Here is a 27324-nt window from a genome sequence, read left to right as displayed (position 1 = left end):
AGAGCTTTGTTATGAAGACTACCTGACAAAGGTTTGAAAAAGGCAAGTGGACGTGCCCATATGGCGATAATTATTTTCCTCTCTCCTTTCTTACATTAACCCATTCCCTGCTGATGTTGCGTTTGCACAGCACGTTAAAAAGCACTCTGTTGGAATTTTCATTCTAAAAAATTATAGTAAAAACACTGGTAGAAGTCTGTCCATTCGATTAACAGTAAAGTTTACGTTAAAAAAAAATTTACGATTTTCAAACCGTATACAACAAGCCTGGTTAACTATTTACAAATAGCATGGTTTCAAAAGCGTAAAAGAGGTATTTAACTGGTCATTGGAAATAGTTAAGAAACTTTATGGTGCTGCCATCTATTCGTGAATGAAAGTATCGTACTCTAATAGTCCATGGTCATAAATTGGGGAGGGCAGAACAAGCCTGGTTAACTATTTACAAAGTATGGTTTCAAAACCGTAAAAGAAGTATTTAACTGGTCATTGGAAATAGTTGAGAATCTTTATGATGCTGCCATCTATTCGTAAATGAAAGTATCGTATTCTAATAGTCCAGGGACGTAAATTGGGGAGTGCAGAACTCTGGAAACTCTTCATATGTTAAAGGGAATGAAGGAAATATTGTTGTGTCAACGCTGGAACTCGGTCATGAGATTGTCAGATTAGCCCACCCTCTCAGCTATAATGTGTGTTTATCTGCCAGGAATTAAATGGCTTCGTTAGGTGGGCCTAGTTGATGCGATAAAATTCAGACTGTTTAAACGTATTTGGTGAAAGCAGTTAATAAACGGTTTAATTATGGTTGTCAGTTTGAATATTATCTCTTTTATGGTAATTTGACTGTTTTGTTTGAATATGGTAAAATAACAATTAAATAAATTGTTTTTCTAACAATTTTTTCGAAAAATTTCTAGCAGGGCAATTTGAGTGATATAAATTGTAGTTTGCAGTGCTATAAAAATAAGCATGATTCCCTACTACACTTTTTTTAAGAAGCGATGATCGATCGCTTTCAGCACGGATGTAGGAGGAATGCCTCTTCCACATTACTTTCTTTTTCTTGTCTGTTTAGTTCACTGTTTTGACACCGAACAATCATTTCTAGAACCACTTGGCATGATAAGTTGGGCAGCTTTCGAATTTAATCGATTTTGCGGTGTTTTTACAGCTACCGTGGAACGATATGTTGCTGGACATTGTGAAGTTGTTGCTTGTGTACCTCAATCCCTGAACATATCGCAACCAGTATTTGAGCTGTGTAGCTGGCTGAAATTTCCATTACTTCAATAATATAACAGAAAACCCTACCTGTTTACTTGGATATCATTATTATCAGAAGAACTCAAGAACACAAAATCAGATGAAGCAGCACAGTGGAATTTATTAAGTTAGTCTTAAAATTCAGCACAATAGAATTTATTCAACAAATTTGTCTTAAAATTATTTGAAAGCACTAGGGATAGTTGGAAGGAGGAACACCACCAATGAAGCATTTTACACGTAAAACTTCACGAGAAAAGAAACCTCCATTCATTTGTAATTTTTCCTGCTATGAATGATAATTTTGCTTTGATCTTTTAATCACTCATTTTTATCAAATTTGTATTTACGTGTAAAAATTTCATTTTATTCTAACAATTCTTTCTATATACTCTAATTTTCATGGCAATGAGTATATTTCAACAGAAAGTTAAGTGATAGCTAAAATATTTTTTTTATTTTATAAATCGATAGATGCTGGTTTTAAAACCGAAAATCATCCGCAACATCCTTTTATTTTAAAATGGAATGTAAGGTCTGTGGCTTTCGAATAACAATAATAAATCCAAGTAAACCACCAACATTTTCATCAGCTTCCTTCGAAAGAAACTCTTTCAAAACATTTTAAGATAAACTTCATATAAAATGAACAAAATATTTGGTAAATTAGCCCTAGACTATATAAACTCGATTCTTAAAAGTTACTAGCAGTATTCCATTTATTACTATAATTTTTTGCAAACCCATATAAAAGTTGTTGTTTCTAAATATTTTTAAATTATTTTATTTCATACTCTTACGTCTTAGGTTTCATTAAGTTTTTGAAAAAAAAAATTATTCCACCTTATTGTTTCCCCAGAAACACGTTTTAAAAGCACAACCATAAGCAAGTGGTTTCGAATAACTCTAGAAATGCTAATTCGGTGACGTAGCACCGGTCAGCATGCCATTCACGCTAGTGACTGAATTTGTTAATAACAATTGAACGTTAAAGAACAAGCTATAAAATCTTAAACAAAATAGTTACCAGCTTTATTTATAACAATGATTAATGTTAAAAAAGCTAAAGCAAAAAATTCCTTTTCAAACATTTCTCTCGCAGGAATTAATTAAAATCTTTTAGACAGGCACCTAAAATTGCTCCGCGCTGTTGATGTCCAAATTTTATAACCCTAGTTTTAACAGTTCTGGAGTTATAAGAGGTTCAAAATATCGTTCCGGGACAAGGACAGACAAAATATTGAGTCAACACAAAAGAAAAGTTGCAAAGTGAGATAAGCAATAGCTTTGAAGAAAAACTGTCACAAAATGAATTCTTTTTTTTCGCAAAAATTCAAGAGGTTGACAACAATTTTATTTTCCTGCAAAATCAACGTCAGCAGTACAAATTTTTTGGATTTAAATTTCTCAGTGGAACGTCTTTTAGAGGCATGGGTACAGTGCAGTTGCCCATAAACCATAACGGTTTCTTTTTTTTCACCATCCATTCTAACCGGCAGTCACAGCGGAATTCGTTACCTATAAAGAATAAAAAACATTATACATTTTGCTTTCTTAAATTAATATATTAATATGTATAATCCCCCACCTTTTCAGACGGAAAAAAGTATTTGATTATAGTTAGATACTTGCAAGTGACGTCATCGCGGGTAAATCGCGTCATTTGTCAATAGCCAATCAAGTTCGACAAGCACACGTGACATCGCTTACAAGTATCCAATTGATTTTGATTTAAATCACATGGGTTGGCATAATGACTTCACTTCTGCTCGGAGCTGCTAGCACTCGATTTTCGTTATTATTTATCAAAAATTAAATTGGTTTGATGAGAGAGACTAAACTTAATTACCTTTTTTTAACCTACGTCAGCCTAAGTAAGAAAACCATCAGTCGATGATTTGTAGCCAAAAACATTTCAGAAACATGAAGTTACAGTAATTTTTAAAATCAATTTCAAAATATGATTATCGATGAAAAGTGTAGAATGTTGCTCAAAGCGACGAATATAATGCCTAGGACCTGCTTTCTAAATTTTTTCCCCTAACTTCGGTAGTTTGGGAAAAATAGAGTAATAATATAGTAAATGAGGTTCAGGAAAAAGGAAAAATATAGTCCTTTTACTACAAGAGGGATTTTTCGAATGATGTTTTAATCGCTTGTTTCTTTTTACTTACTTTTGCTCGTCTTGTTTTTATTGTTTTGTTATTATGCCGACTGATTTTTTTAAATTTTTTATAAAGCGGCTCTTGTCAAAGAAAACTGCTATTAATATTGCGCACGAAATCGAACGCAATTTAGATAATGATTTTTCTGATACAGAACAGGACTATAATTTCTTAAAATAATGTTGATGACATGGAACGTAATACTAACGGTTTACACTTGCCCAGTATGGTCTACACCAGGACTGTCCAACTGCAAAGGGCCCACGGGCCAGAATTCCGGTCACTGATCACCTGGCGGGCCGCAGTTTGAAAAAGTTGAACTATAACCTCTTATACAATAACACTTAATAATTGAATTATGAGTAATAAAACAATGGAACAGAAGGATTCTAAAACAATTTTCTTACATTTTAATGAGAAAACTGAGGCCGACCAGCCTTAATAAGAAGTTGGTGGACCGCCAGTTGGACAGCCCTGGTCTACACTGATGTTTTAATAATGAATAAGTGCCCCTTCCCGGTATATACTACACTGATGTTTTTAAGGTTAGTCACTGCTCGGTATACAATTGTCCATCATATCTTACGTTTATGTTTTCTTTTCTTTTTCTTAAGGTTGAGTCCACTGCCCGTTTTACAGATTTTGGCAACTATAGTTTCCCAGGTAGCAATTTTGAAATGTTCCATCATTAATTAAATTTTTAAATTCCTTTTCTAATGATTATTTGTTAATATTCACTATTTATTTACATTGAAAATCTTAAAAAAGTCAGTGGCAACTCTTCCTTCAAATAATGCAGAAGGGCAGAAATGATTACCTAAATGTCATTACATGATGATATACGAGTCGTAAACTTTACCTGGAAAATTCCCTATTTATACTACAGTACAAGAGTCGTTTAGTTAAAACCGAGGACATTACGAGTTGGAGACCGGCATCAACTTCAAGAAAAGTGTTGCACACATAGGCGTGTAAAATAAGATTTTGAAAATTACGATCGTCCCTTCCGACTTATACATTACAAATTTTAAACCGAAATAAATTTTACAATTGTTGTCAATCAATATATTCACATTTCTTTCATTGCATAGATCATTAATTGTAATTGTAATATTTAATTATCGTTATTATTAAATATTTGAATTCTGGCCTGTTTTATCCACAATATGATCAATTGAATTAAAACTCCTTTTAGAAGGAAAGAACGTAGTGGGAGTTATTTTTTCCTGTAGCACAAACTCATGTATAAGATTTAACTGGCATTCTATGTAATTATACGCTTCTATGCTCACCATTAAAAGTCATGCACCAAATAGATGAATTATTTCATTTCTACCTTGAAGATAAATATAGATGAAAGAATAATTTCATCCCAATTGAATAGTTTAATTAAACCCTATACAAGTCTTACTTTGTACACAAATTGTGCAAGTAAACTGTATAATTTGTGTACAAATAATTCTATTTTTCTCACTCTTAAAAGTTAAAAGGAAATCGTGGATCATTCCGCTTTCCGAAAACGTGAAGAAATTTTAAGTGGTGATAGGAGTTTATAGCAAAAGTGATGCGCCTCGCGTTTTTGTTTTAGGTATGACAAAAATCGATAGCGAAATTATCTTTTTAAGAAACCCACTTGAAAGACGCATTTCTTAAAAACTCTTCAATTTTATTATTTTCTTCATTTTATTTTGTGTATAAGTTTTGTTTATATCGAAACTTTGTCAAAATTTAGATTGAAGAGAAATTCTTTTTAGCTATAAAAGGACAATAACTTTTTCTAGCTGTGAGAAAGTGGTTTAAACTTTGCATTATCAACAAATAAAAACATTCAGTTGCAATTTGAGTGCTCTAGCTAATTGGTAAGCGATCGAAACTTAGATTGCAAGATTTTAATTCTACACAGGGAGAAAAAAATTCTGGTAAAATTATCATACTGTATGGTAATGACATTTGTGGTGAAGAACATCATATTTCTAATTAATAAAATTAAAATTTATGGTATTTAAACCATTCATTAACTAATTTTTCTGCTCATTATCTAATGGTTTACCAGAAATCCTAGTTTTCAAAATTATAGGTCCTATTAACACTTATATAGTAAAAAATTCAAAACTGAAAAGTAAACTTAAGCGAATAAGCAATTTTTGCGCCATGTTCTAAGGTATCGTGATAGAATTACAAATTTTTTTCACATTTACTAAATTTTTTCCCATATTATAAAACCATATTTTATTGTTAATTTTACCAAAATCAGTTCCGGAGCACTTAGGTAAAAATTGCCAAGCTTTTTAAGTATTCCCATGAAGTCGAAAACACGGTAAATTTTACCATATTCTGGTAGTTTTGGTTATACCTGTTCCTCAGTATACAAACCAGTAGACTGCAAAAGCAAGTTTTGTGTAAATGAAAAAAAAAATTCTAAGTTAGTTTACCTGACACATCGAAGGTTTGCAGATTTTCTAAAGGCCACAAATACGTGTCTTCATTCAAGGTGGTAAATTTATTATCTCTTAAGTACACTTCCTTCAAACTAGGCATGTTCTTGAACATGTCAACAGGCAAAACTTCTAGTAAATTCCGACTGAAAATAAAAAAGACGTTTCTGCTTAAAAATTGCATTTATGACGTATTTTTAGGTTTCTGTAGGAAAACGAATTCATAATAATGATATAATTAATCACAAGTAAATATGAAATAATGAAAACCAGCGTTAGAAATTACTGAGGATTCTCTAACTAAAATTCGATTTAACTCATATGAAAACTAGTATTCTACCTATTAAATACTATAGTTCATCCTCCATGTTTAATTAATCTATCCAATATAATAAAATTGTATTTCTTTTTGTTTACTCCTGCAAATACATTCGTTTTTATGGCTTATTTCGCATCGATAATGATTCGTCAAATATTGATATTTTGTTTAACTTAAATATCATTTTGTGGTCCCTGTTTAGATTCTGAGAGTTTCAAGTTATTCCCTTTAAATGGATTATGTCTTATAGCATCAAGATATCTCTTTCAGTTGGAATACGGCCTACTAAAACTTAAAAAAACTGAACTCAGCGGCGCGACAGCCTATATAGGGCCAAGGCCTACTGTGCCCTTCTCAGTTTTCTTGATCTTGAGCTCTGGGATGCCGGAGCAGATGTTTCGGTTAGGTGGTCAGCCAAACGCGGAACCTCCAGTGTTTAGTTCCCAAGCAAGCTTGGTACTCATTTATTGCCCCACTGAAGGAATAAAAGGCTGAGTCAACCTTGCCCAGCCAGAGGATCGAACCCAGAACCTGTGGCACGGGAGCGCGAAGCGCTACCACTCAGCCACCGGGCGCCGGAATATGGCCTACAGCTTCAAGTTATTCCTTTCATTTGGATTATCCTTTACAGCTTCAAGTTATTCCCTTCATTTGAATTCTGCCTTATAGCTTCAAGTTATTCTCTTTCAGTTGAAATATAAGCTTCAAGATATTCCCGTTAGAAAGCAATAGCGTCTTCATCAACCAATAAAGAAAAATTGTGAGCTGATGATTATTAGTGAAGTTAATATGGATTAAAACTTATGTCAAGTATGCCGGACATCAGGTCTGAGGATGTTTATGTTAATTCTAATCTGACAGATTTTGTTCAAACTAGCATTGTATAAATAAAGATGTTACGTTTGTACAATATAATGCGCAAATTATGTACCTTATTATTCAAGATTTTTGACCATTACGAGCAAAAATAACAACAGAATATGTGAATTTTTGTAAAATTAAACAAAAACTTATTTTATACTAATTACTGACCTTAAATCTATGTGATAAAGATCTTCAGCCAGGTCTGGAAACATTGTTCGTTCCATTTCTGTGATTTCATTGTGATCTAAGTTTATGTTGACCAGACTTTTCAACTCTCTGAATGCTTCAGGGTGGATGAAAGATATTTCTGCTTGACCGAGGCCGAAATGTCGTAGATTGGGCCATGAAGGCAGTTTCTGATCAAGAGAGTACATGGATATCATATAGATGTCAATTAGATGGAGTTTCCGATGGTTGCGCAACTGCGACCAATCCCACGTGGTAATGTAGTTTGCACCTGAAGCACGAATTTCTTCCAATGTGTCTTCTAGACCTTCGAAAGCCAAATCTGCGTCAGACAGTGCCATTAGTTGAGAATTTGCAAACCGAATCTAAAAAACGTTTGAAGATCTCAATGGATAAAAATGTTCAATGACATTTTAGAGAATTTGAGTAAATCACCCATAGAACAACAAACAGTTATTTAAAATTAAAAAGAAATTTTCCTCGATATAATTATAGCGTTAGCCCCTAAATGATTCATTATGTTTCGAAGGGCAATTCATTTAAAGGCATGTGATGTGCGAAGACGGGTGATGCACGGAAAGATACGCACTCATCAAGTTTCTTTTCTATATTTCAAATGTCCAATGTGTATACCCTTGGACACCTGATATACATGGTATATCAGTTTAGCACTCCGGAAGCGCAGGCAATTAAGATGTCGTTAACACCACTGGTTTGAGAGCTGGGGGTAGTGAGTTCGTTCCTAGTGGCTCACAAAACAAACGACTCGCATACGCAGTAAGATGTACGTTACATCAGTCGTAGCTGAAAGTCCTCTCGTTGATTGCGATGTTGAAGTTTGGAGATGGAGCAACCAGTTCAGGCAGAGCCGTGGTGGCTCAGGTGATAGAGCGTTCACCTTCCAATGAGGTGAACCTGGTTCGAATCCCAGCGATGAATGGTTGATACAAATTCCGCACCCAGATCACACTGACCACAGTACTGATGTAAAACATCCACAGTGGTAGACGCATCATGGGTTAGAGTTTCCTTGCCATCAAGCTAATCATGGAGGCTTTCGTGGTTTTCCACTCTATATAACGCAAAACCGGTTAGTTTAATCCAGGTGTGCGCACATTGGACTTTTGAAGTGTTGAACGGATGCGTGTATCTTTCTTTACATGTCATATACTTGTAAATAAATGGTCTTTTTTAAACTGAATGAATCTACGCTAACTCTGCATTGTTGATAATGCTCACAGAGCTTCATGTCAGTGTACTCCATTTTTCTTTAATTTTAAAGGATAAAGTTAATCTATCGCAATGTCAGAATAAATACTGAAACTATGCGCAGAATAAATCGTTTTTCTTTCCTTTTTTATGGAACGCATGTTAACACTGGTTATTATTTTGGAACTGAAATTTAATATTTACACTCAAATTTGGTTATAAAATTGTAAATTAAAATTTAGAAAAAAAATAAATAAATCTGCAAAATCAATTTTCAAAAACTACTTATTTCATAAAAAAATTTTAACATGATTTTTTTTAACCTTATTATTTACGTTTTCAAATTTTGGATTAAAAAGAAATATAAACATTAAATTTCAATCGCCAAAAAAAAATTCTAAACTTCATAAACAAAAAGGTGTAGAGGTGTTTAGATCATGCAATTTCATGTGCTTATCCAGAAATTTTAAAAACCATCCATTACTTGGGTTGTAATTTCCAATAAATGAATGGAATTTTGTTATCTTAGCATAAATATTTAAGGAAATGTGGACATTTTTTTAAGAAGATAGTTTTTTTTTTTACTATAACTTTAAAAATATTTAGCAAAAGTAAACAAAATTTCTGATTAATAACAAAATTATCATTTTAAAATTTGTCAAAAATCACGCAAGATAAGAGCATTTAAAGTAGTTCTTTTAAACTGCACATGCATGGAAAAAATTTTTAAAAAAAATATTTTCAAAAAATTTTATACTTTTGTGGTGCATTATATTTGGCAACTAATGAAAAAAGTCCAATTTTAGTACCTTGAAAATTTAAAAAGTTTCTAGCGATTTTCTAAGTAGTTTAAGTGCATTTTTGAAGTTATACTTCTTATGCGACTTCCAACAAGGTTGCGTTAAACGTTTAACGCTACATTTTTATTGGCCGGGAAATCACGTGGTAGGATCCAGTCTTCCCTCATTCATTTCCATATTGTTTTGGTTCTCACTAGCATAAAAATAATAAAGGTATTGTTTTTCTATAAATATTTTTTTAGTTTGTTTTGATGCACATATAATTTAATAGGGTAGTATTTTTTATTTTCAAATTTAGTGGATAACAATTGTAAAAAATGAGTGAAAACAGTCCCACGGACAATGCGACGGATTTAAGGTTATGTGAAGGTACGTCTCTTGTGAATATCAATTGACTGTTAGGTTTTCTATTCTGAAATTACATTATGACGCATTCACATACAGTATTAATACAAATACATTTTCCAGGGCGAGACGATGAGGCAACCACAAGCACTTCCACTGGTTCAAGAAGTTCACGGGGGGAAAATGCACAATATTACCGTGATTATAGAGCACGGAAGCGAGCGGAGCCGGAAAAAGTGTCGTTGAATAGAACTAGTGATCCCTCTACGACTGCTGATTCTTCTACAATTAACGTCACAGGTTGCGAAGTTTAACTTCTTCCACGCGGAGGGACTCCACGCACTTTTTTTTAGAGAAAGCTCTGATTGGTATGGGATTTTCTACTAATTTTATATTGTACGATGAAACAATTTTTTTAGAGAAGGCTTTGAATGGTAAGGGATTTTTCACTAATCTTATATTGCACTATAAAACATGATTTAATAAAAAGGACACTGTCATTGTGGGGAATCATTCCCCATAAAAGTATGCTTTCTTTCCTTGTATCATCACATATATCTACCAACGACAGTTACGAGGAATTATTTTCTATTAAATTTTGTCTTATGATACAAAATAAAATTTATGGAAAACCCCTTATCATCTAAAGTTTTATTTTAGAAATTATTAAAAAAAATTTGAAAACTGCTAGACACTTTTTAAATTTACAAAAAATCCTAATTGGAGTTTTTTTATAGTTGCCAAATATTATAGTTGCAAAATTATGATTTTTTTCCTACTTTTTCCTCGCATGCTTACTCTGAAAGAACTAATTTAAATACTCATATCACGCGCAATTTATATATTAATAGTTAATTATTATGTTAATTGAAATATTAAAAATGTTTTCAAATCTAAAAATAATTATTTTGTAATTAATTAAAAGCTGCTCGAAAATTTTGTTTCATTTTAATGAAAATCTTTAAATTTACACCAAACAAAACATAAAATAAAAATATTAGTTTTTATAAAAATGTCCATGTCTCCAAAAATATTTAAGTTAATTTGCAATGGTACCAATAATGGTACCAATAGTACAATAATGGATATAAATTGCAAGCTTTTTTATATATTTTTCTGGCATATTTTCTAAGTGTTAAAAAGTACTTGCTTTCGTTCATAATTCATTACCGGTCTCCCAAATCTCTGAAAGCTCTAAACTTTATTGGTAAGTATGAAAAATCACATGACCTAAACATCTTTGAATTTACAAATGATCCTTTAAGTATTTCTTCAGAAATTTTAAAAAATAAAAAAAAAAAACTATTAAAAACTCTAATTGTCTCTTCCATTATTGTTGCAGGGTAGTGGTGGATAATGATTGTTTAAATTATTTCTCGAAAGCTTGAATATTTAAGCTAAGCTTGAAGCTGCAAAGATTACTGTTTAAAAATCAGCAGCTGTTTTTCAGAAAGATAGAGGAAATCAACGAAAAACATATTCTCATACTTGCGCATAAAATATAAAGTAGACCGTGGATGAAATAATACTTTCGGTTAAATTACACAATCTCAGATAGTAATACCACCACAAAATATGCCATTAAACTACTGTAATGCCAAGAAAAAACGAAACATCTTTATTATTAAAAAATTTCTGTTTTTTATCATCATAAAGCGGTATGATTTTTTATGGTAAAATTCTTACCTTTGCATAGTTTGTGTCAATGAAAAGTTTACTTGGAATGTACATCAGGGTGGAATCAATGATTCCCAATGAGAACATGTCTAAAGAATCCGTTGCTTTGATTGGTGCAATTAATTCCTGGGCATTCATAACATTACTGCACAGCATCATTGGACCATTGCCCAAGTTCTTGCAAATGCATTGGGGAGCTATGGATTCTTCTGTCGGGCAGCCTATGTCTCTATGTCCCAATGAGACATTCCACAAAATGGACAAGATTATCCACAGAATTGAATAAAGCATTCTTCAAATATTTAATATCTGAAAATCAATAAAATAGATACACTATGCAATAGTATATTGTATAACTTTATTTTCAAAAAATAATTAGAGTTAGTTTTTTGAGAAATAGTAATACTTAATGATTATGATTTATTGTCTTAGTATTTAATGAATTTTTTTTCTCTAAGAAATGCTTAATTGGTTACGCAACACTAATAGCTGAAAAGTAATAAGCACGTTATTGGTATTTTTTTTCAGCGAGACCATCGAATAAATCAAAGTTCTACAATAGCTTATAATAGAACTAATAAATTGTTTTTAAAAAAAAACGTATTTTAAAGTAATGTAAAACAAGACAGCGGAAGTTCAGTTATTCATCCTTGGACCCTTTTTTTGTACGGTTTTGAAAAAAAATTTAAAACCTGCAAAACCTTCAATTTTTGAGTTAGGAAATAAAACAGAACTTATGTTGCTTATGTATGTGAATAGCTACAGAGCTACGTAGACATACTCGTATACATTGGACATTAGTCATACAATAGCTTTTTAAAAAAATATAGTTTTAAATATAAGTTCGTATTTAAAGTCACTAACTGAAGTTTTCCTCGAGTTATGAGTTCAGCCGACATTTACAAATTGAAGTTTAGATAAAATAAAAAAAAGAAGCTTTTGAAATCTTCTAAGTGTACGCTGGGGAGTGAAAGGGACCGTACAAAAATTAAAAATTTTAAACAAAAAACGAAAAGTTTCAGCATCCAAATCTTAAAGTTTATCATTTAAAAGTATTAAGGCACCTTTTAAGTTGAATTTAAAAAATTTAAACTCTTTGAGTTGCCACACTCCATAACTCATAATATTAGATTTACAATTATCAGCATTAGAAAAACAGAATTTCGTAGCAAGGTAATATTATAGTTTACACTCAGGGTTTACCCTTATTTTCATTTCTATAACTTGCTCTTATATGTAATATTGATTTATTTACATTTGGTAGTAGTCAAAATGATATGAAATTAAATTTGTAAACCCAAGAATTCAAAATATTCATTACCACTTTAAATACAAAAATTAAATACTATGGACAATCTGTAGTTGTTGACAACTATGAATTTCGTATAATTCAATTGCCCATATACAAGTCACACAAAATTTTAAAACTACATATTATGCAAATCACATTTAATTTTAAAATCATAAGTTGCATAAATGTTTGTATATAATTTAAATATTACGAAACTAACTAAGAAAATCGCGAAAAGAAATTCCTGTTTGAAAATGTTAAAACGTGATTCGTAAAGGCTTTAAATCTTAATTCTGAATCTCAAATTATGTGAAAATCCAAGAATTAAGGAATTTAAATTGTATTTAAATATTTTTATAAACAAATAACATATTTAACTTGATATTTTTTCATTAATATTTTTAAGAAATTAGCTTTGTATCATACCTATAAATAGAAAAAATTATTAGATTATTGGTCTAAGAAACTGGTAATAAAGTTTTTATTAAGAGTATTTGAAAGCTCATAACTTTATCACTTCCCAGGATTAATTTTCCCAGAATGTTGTCAAAATCTATAGATAATCAACATACCTGTTGACATTTAAAAATCATACGCTTAAAAATAATGTCGTTCACATTCGACAAAATAATTTCGATTCATCAAAATAATATCATATTCATGATGCCGACAAAATAATTTCTATGTATCAAAATAATTTTCTAAGATTCATTATGTCCACAAAATAGATTCCATGCATCGAAATAGTTTATCATTCACTATGTTCATTAAATAATACCTTACGATATCAATTTGAGTACATTTAAAAAACACATGCTTAAAAATAACTTCGGTCACATTCGACGAAATAATTTCCATTTATTAAAATAATATCCAATTCACAATGTCGCCAAAATCATTTCTACGCATCAAAATAATATCATATTCATGATGCCGACAAAATAATTTCTATGTATCAAAATAATTTTCTAAGATTCATTATGTCCACAAAATAGATTCCATGCATCGAAATAGTTTATCATTCACTATGTTCATTAAATAATACCTTACGATATCAATTTGAGTACATTTAAAAAACACATGCTTAAAAATAACTTCGGTCACATTCGACGAAATAATTTCCATTTATTAAAATAATATCCAATTCACAATGTCGCCAAAATCATTTCTACGCATCAAAATAATTTTCTAAGACTCATTATATCCACAAAATAATATATTGCTACATAATTTTTAGAACCATTCCTAAAAAGGGACGCAAAACATTGAAAGAAATTTAAATAACTTACTTTTAATATGTCCCTGTTGTAACTGTTTCTAAGTTTAAGTAAAAGTAAATTTTTGACGTTTGTCTCGCAATCATTTATCTAACATATGTTTAATCTCACGATTATTTTAATTTCCCATTATTTTTTAAGTGATCTTATTTTCCGATTGTGAAATAGCGTCTCAAAAAAATAGCATTTGAAGTTTATTTTGTCAATTTCCATTTCGTCAACTTTAAGATGTCGCATGCATTTCTGATATTAAAATATTAATCACATTAAACTACTTTTTCAAGTGTACAATGTGAAAAAAAAAATTTACCGAATATTTTTACGGACATTACTTAAAATAAAAAACAGAACATCTAAATAATGTTTGATTTAATGATCGTATTTGGCCTGCTAATATATAATCTTCAAGATTCGAAGAGTAAATTTTAATTCTAAGAGTAATTAATTAGTGAAAACGATCTTTTTAATTTAAAGCATATTTTTAATATTGCCTTAAAAGTTATGGTTGTATAAATAGCAATTGACTGAATTTATATGTAATATAATTGTAATTTTAGCTAGTTTAGTATATTAACTAAGTAAACAGGCATAAAATGTTGTAAGTTTGTAATTTGCCATTTTATAAAGAACATATTATTTTTTTAAAAATTAATATTTCCTGAGTTCTTAGAAAATTGTCCGACGTTTTTGTTGAAAAGATGAAAAATTATTTTTCTATCGAAACATATTTAGAAAAAAAACTAATACTGGAATTATGTATTCAGATTCGTGTGACAAACGAATATTGCAACAAGTTAAAGAAATTAAATTTAATTTTTTTCGAACTTTTTTATTTGGTGAAATTTCTTTTTATTTAATCAAATTTGCTTGTAAGTAACAACAATTTTAAATCTATTTGATAGTGAGCAAAAATAAATAAATAAAGGGTTTCGAATTCTTTCATGTAATTTTGTTGCTTTTCAACCTTTCTAAAAATAATAATGGAAAAAGGATTTTAATTTTAAAAAAGATAAAAATCGGCGGGAAAAGAGTTAAAAATTTAATTGGAAACATAATTGATAAAAAGGAAGTGACCTAAATATGGAGATGGTTATTGATAAAGAAACTATTTTTTTTTTGTTTTTTTCTGAAACACTTTATCTAAAGTGAGATCGTTATAAAAATACATTCACTAACTAAATAGCTGAAATATTAGTTTGGTGGAAATATACTTTTTTTTTAATTCAGTAAAATTTTTTTATTAAGAACTTATTTTAAGACAACTTTAATAATTTTCAATTTGAATAAATTCAAGTTCAACTTAAATAGTAATTTTTTAATCTACAGTTTGAATAAGCTCTAATCATATTACCGTGATAACTTTTCCTTCAGTTTGAATGAACTCAAATTATATTTCTGTCGTAAAATTTCAGTCTAGGTATTAAATGAGTTCATATCACAGTTCAAGATCAATTTTTTAATCTACAGCTTGAATAAGCTCAAATCATATTTCAATTGAAAATTGTTTTATCTACAACTTAAGCAAGCTCAAATCGAATTTCAATGGTAACGTTATAATCTGCATCTTGAATAAGCCCTAATCATATTTCCGTGATAACTTTTATCTGTAGTTTAAATAAGCTCAAATTTTATTTCTGTCCTAAAATTTTAGTCTACTTTTTAAATGAGTTCAAATCATATTTCAATAGAAATTTCTTTTATCTACAACTTAAACAAAAGCTCAATTCGAATTGTAATAAAAAAGTTTTAATCTACTTTAATTATATCTAATCATATTTCTGTGATAGCTTTTCTACAGTTTGAATAAGCTCAAATTATGTTTCGGTCGTAAATTTTTAGTCTAGTTATTAAATGAGTTCAAATCACATTTCAAGATCAATTTCTTAATCTACAGCTGGAATAAGTTAAAATCATATTTCAATAAAAAAATTTATCTACAACTGAAGCAAGCTCAAATCAAATTTTTCAATAGTAACGTTTTAATCGACAACTTGAATACACTCTATAACAAAAAAAAAATCGACGCACCAAGAAGGAGTTGTCCAATTGAAACGAAAATTGGTGGATAGGAAGACAATGTACAGAATAGTAAATGATTAAAATTTTAAAACAATTTAATAATTTATTGCAGAGTTACAGTAACAAGTTCAATAAGGTGTTGACCCTCCTCTAGCCTGGATACAAGCTGCCACACGGTGTGGCGTAGACCGATAAAGCTCCCGGATGGTCTCTTGCGGTATTTCCTGCCAAATTCGATCCAATTGTCGAACGAGGTCATCAACATCCCGTGCCAGATGCAATCGCCTTCCCATCATATCCCAAGCATGCTCGATGGGAGAGAGATCTGGTGATCTGGCAGGTCAAGGAAGAGTTTGACAAGACAGTTCATGCCGTATGTGGTCTGGCACTGTCCTGCTGAAAAACCAGCCCAGGGCGCTGCAAAAGGAACGGTATCAAAACAGGTCTTAGGATATCGTCGACGTACCGCTGTGTAGTAAGTGTACCTCGAAAGACGACCAAAGGGGCCCGGCTGTCAAAGAGAAGGCACCCCAGATCATAATGCCTTGTTGAGGGCCGGTGTGTCGTGCAATAGTAAAGGCAGGATCCCCCCTCTGCCCTGTGCATCTCCAAACTTCGATGATCGTCAGGACATAGTTGGAAGCGGGATTCGTCGCTAAAGACTATACGTCCCCAGTCGGCATTATTCCAGCCTGATCGAACCATGCACCGCTGTAATCTGGCACCAAGAAGCAATCGGATTGCTTCTTGGTGCGTCGATTTTTTTGTTATAGAGTGTATATCATAATTAAACTTTTCTCAACCTTCAGCTTGAATAAGTTCATAGCATGCTGAAGTTACACTTATATCGAAAATTTTCTCTTGATTAAATTCTGCAAAACTTCAGAAAAATATTTTTTTTCCATTATTTAAAATTATTCTTATTCATAGACTTTTCTTTTTTATTTTTACTACTATTGTCTGTACAAATTACTAGTGTACTAATTACTATTACTGTCTTATTTAAATCGGGCAAAACTTAACACTAACCTTAAAATGTATACTTAATACCAGTTATTTTCGTTTGACTGTAAATTATGTGGCAGATCATTTTTGACTGAAAGATTGGTGAAACGATCAGAAAATAAATCTAAATTTTTTATATCATTTTTATCTTATCGTGTAGAAAGTTTCGTAATTTTCTGTTGTTAAACCGGTAAACATACATATAATTTAAATTTATCAGTGATTAAAGTGTGTTTAAAAATGAAAATATATTCGAAAGTGAGAATTGATTGAGTTCCTGAAGCCAAGGCGAAAGTCAAGGCTAAAGATTAAACCATGTTTACACTATTCTTGTATGAGGAATATTTTTAATTTACTATTATTTGGTAGATTCTAAGTGATCGAAATACATTTTAAGTGTTTCCCAATAATAATGTTGTTAAATTTTATAATTAAAACACAAATTAATTTTTGAAAACTTTTATTTGTTATTTGATTCTCAAAATTAGTTTATTTCTATAATTCAGTTTAAGTTTCGTATAAATATAATTGCGCACAGTTTTGATATACAGCTGATAGTTCTATACTAATTCTTTTTGAATTACATAATTTATATATTATAGTATAACTCCTTCACTGATATGAAAACGTTGGCTAAAAACGTTTCAAGCTTCATATTTCTTAATTTGTGGGGAGAAATTAGCTAAAAAGCCTCTTAATTTCTTTTTTTTTTTTTTAAATTTAAACGCATTTCTCCAGGAAACTAGTTTTTCAAATAGAGAAAAGAGGAATTAATTTCACGAAAAGACCATAACCGTTTTAAATTCCTGGATTCGTTACAATATTAAAAATATATATTGTATATAATATTTTTTTCTTTTTTTTGGAAAACATTTTTCATTCATATACCATTTTATAAAAATATTATTCATTATTACATAAATAAATTAAAACATGTAACGCAAAACAATTTATTTAATACAATAAAAGTTACGAAAAGTATTCAACAAAAAAAAATACTTATTTTTTAAAAAAAAAAAACTTAATTACGATTTTAGAAATCAGAAACTCTGATTTAAGTTTTTGCACAAAATATCAGTTTTTGTCCCAAACTCATTTTTAAGTAAAAATATATTATTTAAAGCATTGGCAATATTACATCAATCCTTCGTTTACCAATAACTGTATTCATTACGTGGTCATAACTGTATTCATTATCGTATATAAAATCGTTTTTCGAATAGCATAATATTAAATAAATTCCGTTTCCTGAACACAACCACATGAGGCAGTATGCAATGTGAAAACGTTTGGATGATATTCTTTAAAAGAATATAAGGCGCTGATTAGAAGGCACTTGTTCTTTTAATGGAGTAATTCACACCAAGAAAGTACATAAATCATATAAATGATCATTTTATTTTCATACGGGTGGAGTTGTTTTTTACTTCCTCCCTTATAAAGAATGCTTGTTAGCAATGGCAACAACCAGAATAATACATCCCAGATTTAATGTACACAGAGAAGTGTTTTTTGGGAGTTATTTTTATTTTATTTAAATCCGACTATGCATATTTTTCATTATTTAACTAATAATTGCTTTTAAAAGGAAAAAAAAACATTGTTTTTATTTATTTCATAATTATTTTTTTTTGTTTAATTTCTTCCTTTGGGTCAAAAATGGCAAGAAAAACTTTTTTTGAATCTTATCAATTTCCATTCCATTATTTCTCAAATTTTTTTTCAAAATGCTAGTCTTTTAATTTAAAATTTTTTCTTTCTTTCTTTTTTTTTTGTATTCTATTCTCTTTTCCTCTGGAATTAAGTTATAATATATCCAATCTAAGTCATTTCCAGAACGGGATAATTATTACCATCTTTAATGTTAACTCGAAATTAATTATTTTGTGTGTTCTGTAGTGGAAAAAAGTCTGTAACATACACTAAAATGAGGCTTCCTCCTTCTATCACTCTAAATATTCTGCAGAACGCTGTTGGGTTGGTCAACAAGAGTAAACTGATCTATACTCTATACTCCTCTACAACTCTATACTCTTTTACAAGTTTAAGAAAAAAAGAACATTATACCTATGGAGAGAACCTGTTAGCATCTTAAGTACTCGCCGAAAGGATATCAAGCTCACACCGCGAACGTATATCAACATCGCCAATTCTTGAAACGACGTTACACAGTCTTCTTTTTGCTTGAGTGTGAAGTGAGGGATATAAAAATAATTGAATAAAAACTATTTTGTATTAATAAGAATTAATAAAATGATATCTAAAAATTATAATAAATATACATATTTCTGCTCGCATTTCAAGAAACTGATGAAAGAATAATAAATATTGTTTCTTACAGACGATTTTCTTCTACAGAGAAACAAAAGTAAAAAAATTCTTTATCTCGCATTCGATTTGTTAAGAGCACGTCAGCATAAGACGCGCCCTTTTTAGTTGTTTAATCAAATTCAATGCTCTTGCAACGTTATATAGTTGTTTCTTTTTCAAGAGCAAATGTTCTTCTTATTTATCGAAATATATCGCCAAGTCTAGGATTTCAGTAAGACTACGAAACCTTAACACTTTCTTAATAATTATATGTCATATATCGCAAAAATTAACACGAATTAAATTTCTGTCAGAGTATTCTAACTTTTAAATTGTTTTGAAAGCATTTTTATTGATAACTGAATAAAATATGCAGTCATGGATGATTACTTAACTCTTATACAGCAATGGTCTTCTCTTAACTTGCAACAGAGTACTGAATGTGCATTAGCCAGCACCCAAACATTTTCATTTTTTTCAGAATTTAGATGCGGTAATGAGATCCACCCGTTTATGAGCTTTAAGTTACTTAGAAGGTTAATTATTCTTATTTACTTTATTAATGAGTCGATAAATTGTTTTAAGCAGTTAGAGCATAAACTTTATTCTTTTAAGAAAACAAAGAGAAGTTAAAAAAAAATCAAAAGTTGTCTTTATTACTTTGACTGACTCTATCATTATTCAAATTATAATATCATTTCAATACTTCATACAAGAATAATTAGTGAGAAATATCTCGCCTCAACTACACGGAGGAAAAAGTTTTGTCAAAATTACCGTACTGTATAGTACAGTAATTTTACTAATTCTGGTTAAAAAAAAAAAAAAAACATAATTCTAGTAACAAAACTAAATTATACGGTATTAAAACCATTCATATGGTAACGGTTTCCGTTCATATAGTGAAAATTTACCGGAAATTCTGGTTTTCCAAATTATAGTTCTTATTAACACACATTTAGTAAAAATGTAAAACTGAAAAACAAATCCAACCGGATAATTGTTTTTATACCATGCTTTAAGGTATCATGGTAAAATTATCAAATTTTACCACATTTTAAAATTAAACAATTTACCACATTTGTTAAATTGTTACTATATTTTCTAAAATATTGATTATTTTTTCACGTTTGGTAAAATAACAATATTTTATAGTTAATTTTACCGAAATCATTACCAAAGCGCTTGAATAAAAATACCTGCTTTTTGGCATAGAGTCAGAAACATAGTAAATTTTGCTACATTCTGGTAGTTTTGACCATACGTTTTTCCTCGGTTTACACTTAGTTATAGGTGAATGATTTTTTAAGGAGGGTGCAATAACGATAAAATTTTCATAACGAAATATTGTGTATCTTATCAAACTTAACCTTATTAGTATCGATATTACGAATAAATTTTTCGTTCAGGAGAGTTTCAGAATTTTTTGCGAAATAAATTACGTCCATTTTAATAACTAAACATAATTAATTTATTCTCACATATCACGCGTTCTCTGCAAAATTTTAAAAAAAAATGTAAAAAAAACTTAGTCAAAAAGTTCTTTAATAAATAGAATAATAATTGATGCCACAGACTTAGGTAATGATAAAACATAATTATTTAGACTCTTTGTTAATAGGACATGTAAACTAGCGTATTCAGAAAGTAAGAGATACCAAATTAGTTAGGATAGCATAAATCATTTAGTTAATTATAAACTGATTATAACAAATAACTTGCAATGCGCAATGAAGTCAATCTTGCTTGTTTTTCTCAATGAATCTCAACCGCGTAACCACGGTGACCAGTTACATAAAGCGCGTACGATGAGTAAGTTGAAACAGCATAAAGTAAATGAAGACAAATGAAAATAACTAGGGCGGGTCTTTCCTCCTCTTTTTCAGGATGAATGTAAATAGATAGATATGGGCAAATACCCATGGAGAAGTTCCACGGTTATTTCATAAAGGTTAATGGATAGTCTTATAATGCTTACGATAGATACAATCCGCTGGCAACATTTTTATTCATAATTAGAGTAATTTTACACTATAATGCATTTAAATATACAGGTCTTACATATTAACATACAAGTTTTAAACAACAAGTTACAAATTTTAAATATCACGCAAGTCTTAATGAAGAAAAAAAAAGAATATAAATATTTGAGCAAACGACTTTGAAAACGGCGCTTTTTTGAAATCGTTTTCTAATTTAAATTTTTTGATATGGAATTAAATACAAACCACTAATTCATTGTACTGTGTGCAAAAGAAAGGAAACGGACTATCTTGAATAACGGACTATCTTGACCGTTGAATAAAAGGTATGTTTATACAGATAAAGTACGTTTTTGTGTCTGACTTCGTAACTTAAAACATCGTCTGCACTGATTGATTATCATATTTGAGCTCACCCCCTCGAACCATTATGATTGAGTTTTAGGACTTTACGATCCGAGCATTGCATCAAAAGTTTTTCAGGGTGGTCCGTTTATTTATTTATTTATTTTTTTGGGCACATTACATTAAAAAATAAAAACCGATTGAGAGTAATTGAATAATGGTTACTGCATATTTTTCATAATATTTCCAGTAGCACTGATACTGGATCAGGTTTACTGATTTTTAATTTATCATACACTAAATTTTCCATCGTAATGTAAGAATTACATTATGTAAGCATCACATAGTAATGTAAGCATTACGTTATGTAAGCATTACATCGTAATGTAAGCATTGCATAGTAATGTAAGCATTACATCGTAATTTAAGCATCACATCGTAATGTAGTATTACATTATATAAGAATTACATAAGAGAGAAAACGTTTCAGCAAATGGTTTTATAAGAACACACTTTTGTAATTTAAAAATATTTGCTTTGGAGTAAGAAACAGTAATATATGTAAACTTACAAAAACAGGATACTCAGTAATGGTTACTGTATGTTCTTAAAAAGTTCAAAGAAGCGCAATTAACCTTTTATCTATTATTAACTAATTTTGTAATTTTAATTGCATTTATTACAAATTAAAAAAAGATTTACTATTAGAAATTACATAATAAAATTTCTACCGATCAACGATAAAAAATATCAGATATTGATTGTTTATATTGTAATAAAGTATTTAAAAAAAAAGTGGATTTAATGTGGAAAGTATTTTTGCTGAGCCCACTAAAAACTGAAGTGGAGCAGAGGAAAAAGATACTTACTACATATATGAATTTCCTGCGCAATATTCTTAAATTGTCTTATAAAATAAAAATGTATGTTTCTTTTTCACTAAAATTGTATTTCTAAATTTCACATTGAGTTTAGATATGCACCTGATGCTAACCCACTACTACAACAGTTCTTAAATGGTGTCCCGCAATAACTTAGGGTTCCGTAAAAAGGTCACAGGGGTTCCGAGAGACATTTTTAACCAGTAACATTTTTTAACCAGTAATAATTTTAAATTGATATCCTATCAATAATCTATAACTTGTTTAATATTTCAATTGTTTAAATAAAATTATTTATGTAAAAAAGTAGCAAAATTACAAAAAAGAAGTTGTTTTCAAATGCAATTTATTTAATTAATTATGAAAAGAATATACGTTTACAAAGAATTCCATAAGTATCCCTCGTCGAACTTTCCAATTCAAAATACAATGACCAAATTCAAGAATTAAGAACTGTTGTTGTTGTTTCTTATCCTCTAATTGTCTGACGAAGTCAGACAAGATCCAATAGGTTGTTGACCCTCAAAAAGTCGATTACAAGAAGTGGAGAAGCATATAAGTCCTCCTTGGAAAGGCCCAAGCAGTCGAGGATATGTTCGGCTGAGGCCTGCTGGGCTTCACATTTGGAGCAGACTGCATAAGTCTTTCTTCCTTTAAAGTACGAGAGACTATTCGTGTTTCCACTTGCCAATCTGGAAATAGCTGAGAATTAAGAACCCAGAATTAAGAATTAAATTTCTCGACTAATTATTCACGATATTTATTACAGGGAAAATCTTAATTCAACTTATTTATTCATTTGCAGCATAGGCATAAACCAAGAACTAGTTTAGAATTTAAAATACTTCATTCTTCGCATTAAATATTTACAAAATAATTAGTGTCATTTCTACGATTACTGTATTCCCAGCTATTAATGAACATTTTTTTATATTACGTTAGGGTATCGCGAAAATAAGCTCGATCATGTAGGGTTCCATTATTAAAAAGAATTGGGAACCGCAGCACTATTGGGTTAGGATTAGGTAATTTGATTTTTTTTAGGAAAAAATCATTTATGAAAAAAAAAAATAAAGCATCTGATACTTTTTGAAAAAGCATATAGTGTACACAACTAAACAATGATTAACTTGATTAAATCGTTGAGGGGCAAGAATATTTTTTAAAAAAATAAAACATGCAAATTATTTCAGTTTGTCTCTAATAGAACAATTTACTTAAATGAATTTTTACATTATTGTGTTTACTTTGTGATTAGTGTTAATAACAGCAGTCCATAAAAGGGTTAAATCAGCCAATTTCTGGATCGAACAGTTTAACTCCAATCGAATCTAAGCTACCAATACATCCTAGAAAAGTTACCATAAACATGAAATTTGACCCATTAGTAGTCAAAACGTAGTGACATCTTTCGTATTTCCTCTCACTGCGCAGCGTTGTACCCCAAACGTAGTGACATCTACCTTATTTAACCTCCACTGCGCAGTTTATGTTTGTTACGTCGGACTACTCAACTCATCCGTGTTGAGGCCTTCTCTCTTTTAGGAGGTGCTCCTCTACGAGAAAAATAAGCAAAGTTGTTTCATGAGTTCTTAGTTACTAACAGTGTTGTTTTGAACCCGTAGCTGTTCGAAACGGAATCAATAAACATAATTACGTGTATTATATACGCTTGTTGTATATTTCTTAATATATAATAAACATAAATCGGAATATACGGTGTGACAATGATTACAGTTCCGCTTTGAAATGGTCATAAAAGGAAAACTCAAATGCTATTGAACTTGATAATAGTTTAAAAGAAGTTGTGGGAATTTATTTCTGGTAGAAAAAAAATCCTCAAAGGAAAGTAGGTTCGAGTACCGATCAAATTATAGCGGGTTCAAGCACCAATAAAAAAAATAGCAGGTTCAAATATTGATCAAATGTTAGTGGGTTCGAGTACGGATCAACTGACAGCGAGTTCTATTACCCTATTGTTGTTTCCTTCCCTGCTTTTCTCCTCCTCCGTTCCATCCCGTCCCAAGTGTAACAGTAAGGTAAGTTAGATTCTTAGATTAGACTTTTGCTTTACAATATTGCATACAGTACAATCCCCACTCTAATAGGGAGTTTTAGAACTTTTTTTGGTAGAAAATGAATTCCTATGACCTCCTTTAACATAGTTTTTCAAAGCTCTGTCGCCAAGCAAAATAAAAAAGTCACAGTTTAGGCACTTTACATTTGAAGCAAAGCAATGATTTTAAACTAAATATATCATCTGGTCGTGAAGAATTATTTGGTCTTAGAAACGGTCAAATAACTTAAATATTTCGAAAGTTATTAAACCTTTTTAAATCTCCAATTTGGCGACATTTTTACTCCTAGATGAAAATTTTCAAAATCATTGCCTTATTGTTAGTTTTTGCAAATTTTTATGATCTTACATAAAGCAGTATTGGAGCAAGTTTTTAAATATTAAAGAATTAGACCACAAACGCTTTCTTCTTTTACAAAACTGTGACTTTCCTCCATATTGACGTTTTTAATAAACTAATAAAAAATATTAATAAGAATAATTTTAATAAAACTGAGTTCAAAAAGTGTTTTCATTCAAAAGCAAATCTTTCTAAATTTCAGTGCTGTTAACATAGTTGAATAAAGTATTTCCGAGAAAAACAATTTAAAATATGTCGGATATCGATTTTGATAAGGCTAAGGGTGACGAAAAGTAAAACTACTTAATCGCTTTAAAATATCTAATCACTTGAAAGTATGGCCTTAAACGAAGATTTTTTTTCTTCCTTTCAATCTCCTGTTATGAGTTAAAAAGCACGAGGCTTCATCTATCAAAGAAATTCATCATCTTATATTTATCATTTTGATCGATTCTAAAAATTTATTTTTGATTTGCATGAAGTTATTTGTAGTTGTAACGTGGCTTATTCTTTTTTATTGCATTTGGGAATGACCTACATGTGACTATATATACAAAAATCTTCCGTTTTTATTTTTCATTTTTATTTTCACAGAGTGTTCTAATTTGTATCATGGCTTCTTTTTTAAGACATTTATTACTTAATGGAATGACCTGTCTGTAGTTATGTGAGAAAAAAATTCCGGTTTGCAAAAAAAGTGATTTGCATAGAGTTATTATGATTCATAGCATGATTTATAGCGCGACTTCTTTTATAGTGTATTAAAGCGTAATTAATATGTAATTACATTTGAAAAATAAGCCCAGTTTTTCTCCATAATTTGGATTTGTAAAAAGTATTCTAAGTTGTAATGTGGCTTCTTTTTCAGTACATTGAGGAATTGGATTTGAACATATCTCCATGGAGGAGAGATTAACCGCAAGCCTACGTCACCTAAACGAACGAGAAACGTCATCTAAAGCCGCACCAATACCTTGCATGCAATTCAATTTTATTTCGAAGGCATATTAAATGCAATTCAATTAAAATTGTTAAGTCAAAATAATCTAAAATATAAACAATCAAGGTCACTCCCTCCCCCCTCAACCTAGCGATCAGTTTTAAAATTATCAAATGTTGACCAGACCACGGAGATGAAAGGATTGGGGAACACCGTGCGTGACCCAACTTTCCTAATTAATAATATATGTCTAAAAATAATTCGAATTATCTTTGTATTCGATAACACAGAATAAACCTATTTGTTGAAAATAAAAAAGTAAAAACCTGATCTAATATAATGTTTAATAAATAATAATTATAGTATTTTAATTATTATATGTAATTATTTAATATACAATAATTATAGTATTATAATTCTTATACACAATTATTTAATATATAATAATTATGGTATAATTATTATATATAATTATTTAATATATAATAATTATAGTATTATAAATCTTATACATAATTATTTAATATATAATAATTATGGTATCATAATTATATATATAATTATTTAATATATAATAATTATAATACTTAATATTCAATCAAGTATCATTAATTTAATTATTTCAAAATCGCCATTCTAAAAACTTGATTAAAAGTGTAAATAGTAGGTAAGAAAACTTATAAAGACAATTTCAAGGAATGGTGCAATAGCTTTAAACTTTTTCCAAACGTGGTATTTTACGTCATAACGTTCCTTAGAATTGTTTCTAGTTCGGGTTTTTACAAGCATCGGAATTCCCGATTGATGGCAAACTGAGGAAAATTTCGAAATCGAGAGCTTTTTCCCCAAAAATACTGTTAACCCTTTGACGCAGAATTTTTATCAAACATATTTTTCATACTTTTTACATTATTTTGTATTAGTTTACAACAAAATAAGTAAAAAGTGTTATATTTAGTATTTCAATAATATATGGTTGTGTGAAATACTGCATGAAATGCCGGTGTTTTTTCAGCGTCAAAGGTAAAAATTTTCAAACACGGCTTACTTTTAAACAATAATTTTTCAAACTTTCATTCCTTAACAGTTATTTAGATCTACGAGAAAAATTTATTCATCGTAGAAATTTCTTCAATTTACAAAATCAATTAATGATAAATTTTCTAATACGAATGAAAAGAAAATTTCGAACAACTTGTTATGGAATTTATATTTTAATACAAATGTGATTCCGATAATCTAACTTTTTTTAATAACTATAAGACTGTTTTTTATAATAAAAAAAATACCAAAAATTTCTTTTTGCTTGTAATTTGAGCTTCAGAAGAAATATAGATAAAAGGGACACCAGTATCAAATGGTTAAGGAATTTGAGCAATATAACTTATCATTATATTAGTCCAAACGCTTTAATTACTTTGTCGCTGAAGTACCAGTGAAAATGATTTAGAAAAATATATTGGTTGAGAAAAACGTTGGTTAAATTTAGAGACATATTTAAACATGTATATAATCATTTACTTTTTACTTGCAAAATTTCGAGTTCATTTTTAATTTCTTTTAAATTACTTCGAAGAAAAAAACAATTTTT

General features: G+C 29.8%; 1 protein-coding gene across 1 annotated transcript; it reads right to left on the bottom strand.

The window, feature by feature from the left end:
• Positions 1-1369: 1369 nt before the first annotated feature.
• LOC107446187 (oplophorus-luciferin 2-monooxygenase non-catalytic subunit) lies at positions 1370-13930 on the bottom strand. The gene is made up of 5 exons (XM_087149968.1): positions 13847-13930; positions 11276-11575; positions 7218-7600; positions 5864-6012; positions 1370-2784 (listed from the first exon to the last, which is right to left on the bottom strand). The coding sequence occupies exons 2-5, from the start codon at positions 11555-11557 to the stop codon at positions 2642-2644; spliced, it is 957 nt and encodes a 318-aa protein (XP_087006094.1). The 5' UTR covers positions 11558-11575; positions 13847-13930; the 3' UTR covers positions 1370-2641.
• Between the last annotated feature and the right edge of the window lie 13394 nt (positions 13931-27324).

This window comes from Parasteatoda tepidariorum, chromosome 8 (assembly GCF_982258835.1).
Source record: "Parasteatoda tepidariorum strain Cologne lab strain chromosome 8, Ptep-v5.0, whole genome shotgun sequence".
In the NCBI taxonomy this organism is placed as follows: Eukaryota; Metazoa; Arthropoda; class Arachnida; order Araneae; family Theridiidae; genus Parasteatoda; species Parasteatoda tepidariorum.
The sequence above is the reverse complement of the archived record's forward strand: the minus strand, read 5'-3'. Positions and strand labels throughout refer to the sequence as shown.

What these genes read in the sequence shown, in the direction of transcription:
- LOC107446187 (XM_087149968.1), bottom strand. Translation starts at nt 11,557, where the DNA reads ATGCTTTATTCAATTCTGTGGATAATCTTGTCCATTTTGTGGAATGTC. An exon ending in TTGACACAAACTATGCAAAG is followed by an intron (nt 7,601 to 11,275) that starts GTAAGAATTTTA and finishes AACGTTTTTTAG; the next exon opens with ATTCGGTTTGCAAATTCTCA. An exon ending in CTTTATCACATAGATTTAAG is followed by an intron (nt 6,013 to 7,217) that starts GTCAGTAATTAG and finishes TTTTATTTTCAG; the next exon opens with TCGGAATTTACTAGAAGTTT.